Source organism: Protopterus annectens, chromosome 5.part1, assembly GCF_019279795.1.
Source record: "Protopterus annectens isolate FY-2018-M chromosome 5.part1, PAN1.0, whole genome shotgun sequence".
Classification (NCBI taxonomy): Eukaryota; Metazoa; Chordata; order Ceratodontiformes; family Protopteridae; genus Protopterus; species Protopterus annectens.
This window is the reverse complement of record NC_056736.1, coordinates 61,707,170-61,717,055: the sequence shown is the minus strand read 5'-3', so window position 1 is coordinate 61,717,055 and position 9,886 is coordinate 61,707,170. Positions and strand designations below refer to the sequence as shown.

The window sequence follows — 9,886 nt, the reverse complement described above, 5'->3', positions numbered from 1 at the left end:
GAAAGGGCATTTCTACAACAGCACAACTAAGAAAAAGATGAAAGTCAAGAATTCCAACTCAGTATCTCTGTGGGCGTTTTCTGGGGTAGAAAAAAAAAAGACAACCAAAAGCACACTGCAGCTCGTAAGATTATTTTAGAAAACAAATTCAAATCATAATCTTGTCAATTCAATCATTACTCTAGAAACTTCATCCCCAAAAATCCACGAAAGCTAATGCATCATAATGCAAGAAATTAATCATAATGTGGGGAAAACAAACGAAGAAACTCCCACTTAAGTGCCTACAATTCTGGCATAAAATGGTACACCAACTGGTACAACACTGTTACTGCACTGCAACATTACATTATAAAGAAATGAGAGAGAGTTCACTGTCACAGCTGTGTGGGGGAGTGGGGAACTTAACCATCAGCTGAATACCTTTCCTCCAAGTAATGCCTTTCGGCTTTTCCCAGTTAGGGGTCGTCACAGCGGAACTCTGGTCCGCTAATGATTGGCAGTGGATTTTTACAGTGCCAAGTTGCCAGCCCAATGTCCAACCTTCAAAGAAGGCACACCAATTCAAGCACACACCTACCTGCATGTCTTTAACATCACTCCACCGCAGGGAGGACATGCAGACTCCACACAGAAGGCACTCCAGCCGAGAATCTAACGGGTAAACCTCTTGTTGTGAGGAGACAACGCTAACCACTGAACCACCGTGGCCCTGAATAACTTTCCTCCAAGTAAGAAACTATATTTTCCATCAACAGTAATATTCTTTAAATCATTCCAAATACTGAAACTGTATGCACTGAAAGGCTAGCATATTCTTGGTCTGTCCCATTCATTGGGCCTTTTTACCATTGTGGTGCTGCTCTGCTCCAAGTTTATATACTAGAGGTAAAAATAGCTTAAGCATGAAAAGTGTTGTTTACCATTTTCTGTATAAAACATTCTGGGATGAAACACTGCTCAGAGTCCTCTTCCTTTCTTATTTTAGTTGCATTAGTTTGAAAGCCCTACAGAGAAAGTTTTAAAAGTTTAATGAAAAAACAGATTTCAAACATGAAAAAACACAGCACATCTAGAAAAAGCATGTTGCACAAAAGTGCATTAAAAGGAGAACCACAGACTCAAAAACATGTCTACTTCATCATGGTTTGGGGTTTCCTATATTTTAACACCACAGGTGTCTATTCCATCAGTGGGAGGAGGGGCTATGAAGCTATTTCTGCCAGCACATATAAGGTTATAATTGGCCTTGGAGAAGGTTTTATTCTAGTTGTTGCTAAGTGGGGGGGGGGGGGGGTCTTGTGTTATAGTTACTTCTACTCAGACTGATTTGTGAACAGATCTCATCAGGGATGGCCACACACTGGGGGTGGGCCAGCAGTCTCCCATGTTAGTGAGCACCACATCCAGAATGTTTGAGCCCCTTACAGGTGTATCAACCAGCGGGTCCAGGGCATTGGAGTTAACGAAGTCCAGAACCTTTGGGCAAGTGTTAGAACACGTTTAACTTACACAGTCAATGGATGGGTAATTAAAGTCACCCAAAACCAAGGTGTTTGGCTGTATCTTGATTGACTCAAGTAGATCCAATTAGGCTAAGAGGATTTCCTGATTCATGAAGGGAGTCCTACAGCTGGCAATGACCTGAAGAGGGGTCTTACCTACAGTCAATTGCACCTGAAGTAATTCAAGGGAATCATGGTGTTTAACCAAATCTAAAGGTGTATTTATCTTTAATGAATATTGATACACCACCTCCTTTAGTGCTCATTCTTTCAGTTTATGGTCTGAACATGTGGAAGGAAATGTAACCTGGTACAGCTACGGTGCTCCCTGCAGCCTTAAGCCAGGTCTCAGTGACTGCACAAATGTCAGCATCTTCCAAGGCCAGGACTGCTTCCAGTGACTGCAGTTCCCAGTTTAAACTCATAGCATTTAACAGCACAACCTTGAGGTTGTGCTTAGAAGGTCTTTTTATGTCGGGAATGTTGTTCTTGTGACATTGCCTAAACAAGGTACTATGGGGATGGCAAGAGCCTTAGCCAATAACTGAAATCCCAGGGGTGACAGATGACCATCTCTGGCAAAGCATTGTGATCTGTCGATCATGTCATCCCAGGCTGACAGATACAGGATCTCCTTTGAATGACACCAAAAACTAAGCAAATTGTTGAAGTCAACCATTTTTTGTTTATACTGAGGTATCATTCTACGTATGGGTAGCTTAAGACTAGGGACATACCTGCCCAAGACACATAACCCGAGAACTCAGTCATGTCACTCTTCATATAGTCCAGTGAAGAATGTCTCAAGTCATTCACACCAACATGGACTATGCCAGAGTCATAACAGTACCTGCTGTTGAGAGGCTTCAGTGTGTGTGTGCAATGTGCTGGATCCTGGCACCTGACAGACAGCCGACTGTGACCTTTTCCTTATCTAACCTGGTGACAGGGAGGGACATCTGTGCATCTCACAATTGAGTCACCTATGACAAAGATGTTTGTTTTTAGGTTATGCCTTAGGGGCTTGATTGGTGAGACACTGGTGTGTGATATATTATGTGTACTATGTTCTGCAGAGATTGTATTATGTGAAGTGTGCTTGTGTTTGGGAGATCTCTGATGTTTAGTTAAGCTTCTTGTAAGGACCTCCGCATATGCAGGTTTGTGTGTTGTTGGTTTGGCAGGTGCAGGAGGTGATGTGTGCAGGCTGCCAAACTGCTTGGTATCAGACAGAATGGTGAGTGAGAGAGTTTGGATTCTAGGTTCTTGACACAGATGCATCTCTCACATAATGAATTTGTGTGGACTAGAAGAAGTGGGCTGTCAATGTACATGAGGCAATTGCTACATTGCCTCAGGATGCCCATGTCGACCAGGCTGGTTGGAGACACTGTGAGAAATTGTCAGTCCATAATGCTAGGTAAGTTGATGTCGTCAGAAAACAGGGAGAGGACAGTAAAGTACAGGACAGGAGAAGTGAACAAAATACTAAGGGCTAGCGGGTAGGATCTGTGTTGATACCTTGGGAGCTTTGCTAAATGCATCACCTGTCAGAGATAATCACGAGAACTCGCTGATGAAGCACCAGAAGAGTACTAAGGGAAAATTTGCAAACTAAAAGTGTTTGTGTCTACAACCACCAATGGTGCCCAATGCTGCGCGGCACTGCACGATGCACAAACGTGGTGCTGAGTAACAAACACTAACTGATCTAAACAAGTTAACCAATAAAAAGCTAAAAACTAACCCATGTTCCAGCAACCTTCAATAAGATGAGTTCTAACTACTCTTACAAAAAGAGACTCAAGAAAGCAAGCATATCAAGCAGTGCTCAAGCACTGTAGAAAAACCCTACAAGTATGCAAAAGGGGACATCAGGATGTTACATGTATATAGCCACACATCTCCTCTTCTCAGGTTTTCAACTCCAGGTGTCCGGATAATTGAATTAAGGAAGACATATGTATTTAAACACACACTTGTACAAATTCTCCAAAGCACTAAGAGCCACAAACGAGCTTCAATAAACTTAACTTTTCCCCTTCACCTTACATTTCACAGCTCTAGCTACTAATCACATGCTCCCCTACTTCTTTGATCAAGAGTGAAAGTCAAAATAATTGCTGGGATGGAGATAAAGGCCAAATATAGGGGACAATTTTAAATCCACATAAAGTTATTATACCAACGGGATTTGCATCAACATGCATTTTCAGAACAGTGAGTAGTATCAAAGTAGTAGTTGCTATTACTGACCGACTACAATCCTCCATAGTTTACCTGAAAAATCAAACGTTTTGAGAGCCAGTTAAAAATAAGACACAAAATCAAGTAGTACTGATAACTATGCGTAATGATTTTATTCAGTTCCCACACCTTAATTTGTGTGGCATCTCACATTGGCATCATTTTGAAATTCTAACTGCAATACATGGGCACAAGTGATGCCATATTTAATCCGCCTAACTTTTAGAGTAATTGAACTACACCTTCCAAAACCTATGCTTCTCCAGTTTACCATAAACATATAGGTCGTGTACGGTGTACATACACATAACACGACTCCATTTGTGTTGTCCAAAGATAATATTCGTGCGATCACTTAATTGTGTCTTAATTCAAGTTACAGCCTCCAAAAAGCTCATAAAACACTTGCAGAAAAAAATCCCTCTGGCGCCAGCTAAAATAAGACTGACACAGTAGGGAAACAACAGTCTTTCAGACAAGGTATGACTTGAAAGACTGTCACCTTGTTTCACTATAAAAGAAAGTTATCCAGAAATAATAACATTACCACTGTTTTTCATAAAAAAATATATCTGCCACCATAACGAACAGTGCACAATGTAAAATTAGTTAACAACAGATAATTCACATCTTAGCAATAATAGTCAATCATGATAATAACAATCATACGTACAAATTTCTGTTTCTTATCCCCATCCTCCATGTGCCCACTGCTGCCCGCTCCAAATATATTGCCCCCTCCACCAGTGAAAACACGCTTTCGGTTGAGCTTATTCTCCCGTCCACCACGACCAGATGACTCCCAAGACTGGTGATTATAATTCGCCTCCATTAGTTTAACGGTAGAAGGTGTTTTACGTCGCAGACTCAGCAGCACAACAAGCCGCTGCTGGAGCTATTCTGGGACCTAAAGCTGGGGGATTTGCTGGAAATGGCTTTTGATAATCCCAAGCTAAAGCAGTCCTTAACTGTCAAACTATATCCGACAAACATGAATGTCAAAGAATAAAAATGCAGCTACTTCCAAACAAGAAACAGGAAGAATATAAACAACAAATTCCCGGTACACCGATCAAGATGACATAAAACTTAATCATTCCAAAAATCAAACGTAAACGACAGCGTCCGAAACTCCCGCCAGTTACGCCCTCTCCTAGCCTTCAAAAACCAATCAGCATCCCGCGATTGCCTTAAGACGGCTTGTGTCATGCAAATCTCCGCCTTTGTTTTTTTTTTTTTTTTGTGGAATGTTAATCGGGCAGTGTTTCTGTTACCAGCAGAGTTGTCACAGTTCTTGATTTTGTGTCAAAAGTTTGCTCTTTCTCTCCTAAGATTGGCCGTTTTGGTTTTGTGAGAAAAAGAGGTGGATTACATTTGACAAATAATGACAATAATTAGAGTTCTAGATTTATTTTACTTCAGAAAATGCAAATTTACAGTCTCTTATTATATCACAGTCTAAAGATAATAGTACTAATATATTACAAGGGCGGCAGTGGTTAGTGATGCCACCTCACAGCAAGAGGGTTCTCTGGTTTGATCCTCAGCTGGGGTGCCTTCTGTGCAGAGTCTGCATGTCCTCCCTGTGGTCATGTGGGTTTCCTCCAGGTGCTCCAGTTTCCTCCCACATCCCAAAGACATGCTGTAGGTGGACTGGACACTCTAAATTGGCCCTAGGTATGAGTGCATGCATGTATGGCAACCCCTAACTGGGAAAAGCCAAAAAAAGAAGAAAAAAATATTACAACAGTCAGTAATTATGTCTGAGTTTTACCTGATTTTGAAGGAAAGAATTTGAGATCTATGGTGCTGTTGACTTTGTAAACCAGGCATAGTACTCATAGCCGGCCTTAGGCATAGGCCAACTAGGCGGACGCCTAGGGCGCTGCTCTAGCAGGGGCACTTTTCCCATATTTATTTGGTGTGTGTAGACCAGGATGGGGGCACCGGGTGGTGTAGGGGGGGTGCCGTGGAGCCCTTTAGCCTAGGGCACCAGTTGACCTAAGGCTGCTCCTGTTAGTATCCTTTTAACTGGTGACTTCAAAGCAGGAATGGGCTGTTCTTCAGGAAACAAATGAATGAATGAATGTGGCAAAATGGAATATGTTGGGACTATGTCATGTTAGGTTAAAGACAGTTTACCTGTGATTAATCAACACCTGGGTCAGTCACTTTCATCTAGACCCAGCCTTGGTACCCATTTAGTATAGGCACTTAATTTACTAAATACACCTAAGATGCTCAGTTGTGATCAACAGGGCCAACCATTGGTGAAATGGCACCCTAGGCAAAATACTCTACAGTGCTTGCCTGCAAAGAATTCTGTTACCTATCATACCCCTAGTGCCTCCTGATTTCACCCATCATGGTCTCCTCACACCATCCGTGTATGCCTTGTGTGATGACAAGGAAAACAGAGCATTCAGGCAGAAGTTGCAGGATCTCCTCAATAAAGTAGGACAAAACAAGTTATTTTTGATAATGGAGGACATGAGTACTTGTATTGGGACAGACAAAAGAGGATATGAGTATTGCCTGGATCCACATGGTTCTGGCAACAGAAATAATAAAGGACAGGACATTCTAAACTTCTGTCTGGCAAATGGCTTAATGGCACATGGTTTACCAAGGAAGACATTCATAAGACCATGAACAAGAGTGGCCAGCATGCAACACAGACAGAATTCCTTATAATAAGAAAAGGGCATCAGGGTCAAATCAGAGATTGCAAAGTGATCCCTACTGAAATAGTTGGCCTCCAACATAGTCTAGGCTGAAGACCTGGAAGTTCACTGCGGTGAAAGCACAGGACCTTAAGGAAATATTCATTGTTCTACCACCTCAGGAAGAAGAGGAAAAAAGGTGGAGCAAAAGAAAAATGTCAGTGTCTCAAAACAGCATTTGTAAAGATGGTAGTATATTTACAGTCAAGCCAGGTGTGGACAGAAGATGCATAAGGAAACTGGTGGAAGAATGCAGAAGTCTAGGAAGTTATCAAAATAAAAAAAGGAGTGCAGAAAGAAGTAGGAAATAGAAAAGAAGGATGCAGCTATGAAGAAATACTGGCTGGGTAACAAACAGGCTAAAGAAGCAATCACAATGTCGAAGAACAAGGCATCAGAGAACCTCTTCCAACTTCTGGAAAGTAATTCAGAAGATGGCACAAAAATTCTATCAAGTTTCTATGCAATGACAGAAAGCTAAAGATAGTCAGGAGATGCCATTCATAAGTAATGCCAGCAACAATCTGCTCACCAGTAAATGGGAAATGAAGGAGAACCTACCCTAGAAGAATTACAAAGTGCAGTAAGCAAGATGAAGTTGGGAAAGCAGTTGGCTCAGAAGTCACTGCAGATATGATCAAGATGCTGGGGGTATTGGGAGAGAAATGGTTCCTGACAATATTGTGAGAGAGACAGAGAGAAAGTCATATTCTGGATGACTTCAGAATACGCATTCTACCATCACTGTACAAGAACAAAGGGAATATTCACAACTGTGTGATGCACAGAGGAATCATACTCTTGTCACTCCGCATGGAAGTGCTGAGAACATGACAGATAAATGAATACATTGAGAAGTACAAAGTAGGGCATGAAGTGAGCAGTTCTGATTCAGATTAGATGCAGTGCAGCCAACCTGATCTTTATAGTGAGAGAAATAGTGGAGAAGAAACTGAAGTTGAGGAAAGAGTCCAACTGGGTATTCCTAGACTTGGAAAAGCATATGACAAAATCCCAGGAATGTTGATTTGGGCACTCCTGTAATGGTTCAAAGTCCTGAAAACATTGGTAGAATTATTCCAGGGTATGTACAGAGACCCAGTGCAGCGACAAAAGTTTGAACAGTGTTTAGACCCACAGAGGGGTTTCAGTGGGTGTGGGTGCACATCAGGGTTCAGCTCTGAGCCCACTCCTGCTCATACTGGTGTTGTCCTACATCAGCAGACAGGTCAAAGGGGACAGTCCAACAAAGCTGCTATATTCTGAAGATGTAGCAGTACAAGCAGACTCTGAACAGGAACTTCAGCAAATGATAGGAGCGTTAGAATACAAACTGAAGGCATATGGGATGAAACTGAGTAAAGACAAGAAAGTGATCATAGCAGCAAATGGGGGAAATCAGAACTGAAATAAAAGAGAAAACAGTGGAACTGGTTAGCAGCTTCAAGTATCTGTGAGATGTGGTTGAGGAGATGGGAATTTTGAAAGAGGAGTTCAAAGATAAAATCAGAGGCACTATAACCAACAGGCAGAAAGTATCAGGAAGAGTATATGAAAGAAGATTGCCAAGCAAATTGAAAATTAAGGTGTACAAAACAGTGGTGCGATCAGTGCTTCTGTATGGCACAGAACTGTGGGCAGTAAAGGCAGAGCAGCTGCAAAGCTTGAGGTGATGCATATGGAGTGCTTGAAATGAGCCGGAGGATGCACACTGTGGGATAGATGAACAAATTAGGACATCTCACTACAAGCCACATTACCCTAATTAGAGAAAGGTTAGAGAGAACAGACTATGGTCGCTTAATCACAGGTGGAGGAAAGGAGAAAACAGTCTGTCAAAGCCGATTTCGGACAGATAGGAAGAAGGTAAGAGGAGACAAGGATGTCCGGCCAAAAGATGGACCGATTGCATGAGAGAAGACTTGAGATAGGCTTGCATGACTATTAAAAAGGGTAGGACAGTGGTTCCGAATAGGCAGAAGTGGTAATACTTGACACAACACTTTGATTCCATGTAAAAATAGTGCCGCTTTCATGTTAGGACACAAATAAACAAATCTTTGTGGGTTCTGTTCAAGCAGCTTTATTATATACAAACACACTACTATTGTTGACTATAGACTGTAACTTGTGTAACTTATATACAATTAATGACTATGAGCATGCATGCTTACTCCCTAGATGCTTTTTCAAAATGGCACTAAGGTTGTGCACATGTGCAGGTTATATAAGTGCACATACAGCCTTGCAAGCTTGTTAAAGATACAAGCTCATTCACTTTACACTCTGACCTACATCCTCCCTTTAAAAAATAAATCATACAATTGTCATGAGATTGTTTGGCATGCAGAAATCACAGATAATCTATAGACATGCATTATACAATGTTATACATATAGGTATATACAATCAAGTCCATGTTGCTGCGTATTTCGCACTTGTTTTAGACACTCGTCCATATCGTGTGACATAAAACTGGGAATTAGATTTAGCAACTGGGACAGTTTCTGCAAAATGGTTGACCCGTGGAACGCTTAAATCACTTTCAGGAACAGAATCAGACTTTTGAACACATTCTGGTCTGAAAACAGTGCCTGACTCATTCTTTGATTTAGAGTTTGCATCACAGATACAATGTTCTGATTACAATGATGATGATGGTTCTGATACAGGAAGAAGATGTTTGCGATTCCTCCTATACTCCACTCCTTTGGAATTTACTAAGTAAGATCTTGACTCTGCACAGATCAAAATCTTTCATTTTCTGGATTTGTACTGTCTATCCTTCCCTCAACGGATGAAGTAATCTGCTCAATCTGTCATAAATAGATTTCTGGTTATTACGCTTCTTAAACAATTGAACCTTGATGGATGTATTGTTCTTGGGTTTAGACTGCAACAAACTTGAGGAAATAGGTAGAATATTTCTAGTTTGCCTGGAAAGTAGTCTTTGAGCAGATGAGGCAAGAATATCTTCTGGCGGTATGTTTCTTAAATTAAGTAAATTCAAGAATACATCGGTATTGTCATGCTTTGACCTTTCAAGTGACTGCTTTGCACTCTGTACTGTTCGATCAGCTAGACCATTGGACTGAGGATATTCAGGAATACTAGTGACATGTACAACGCCCCATTCTTTTGCAAATTTCTGAAACAACTGGCTAGTGAATTGAGTACCATTGTCAGAAAAAAGTTTGCCTGGACTACCATAAGCTGAGAAATGACATTTCAATTTAGTAATAACAGTAGTTGAGGATAAGTTTGGCAGTAGATCAATCTCAAGCCAATTTGAATAAGAGTTTACCAAAACTAAGTAGTATTGATTGTTCCATTCAAAGATATCAGTTGCTACAGTAGACCAAGGTAGTTCAGGAATTGGATTTAGGTGAAGCAGTTCTTGTTGCAAATGCG

The 9,886-nt window shown here is 41.1% G+C and overlaps 1 protein-coding gene across 2 annotated transcripts in view; it reads right to left on the bottom strand.

Annotated features, from left to right (window-relative positions):
• The window catches only part of DIAPH3 (diaphanous related formin 3), a 4,946,160-nt gene extending 4,941,268 nt beyond the window's left edge, over nt 1-4,892 (bottom strand). For both annotated transcript variants that reach the window (XM_044072887.1, XM_044072888.1), the window contains exon 1: nt 4,426-4,892. In XM_044072887.1, the coding sequence (XP_043928822.1) occupies nt 4,426-4,584 (159 nt within the window). In that variant the 5' untranslated portion in view covers nt 4,585-4,892. The remainder of the gene's footprint in view (nt 1-4,425) is intronic.
• Between the last annotated feature and the right edge of the window lie 4,994 nt (nt 4,893-9,886).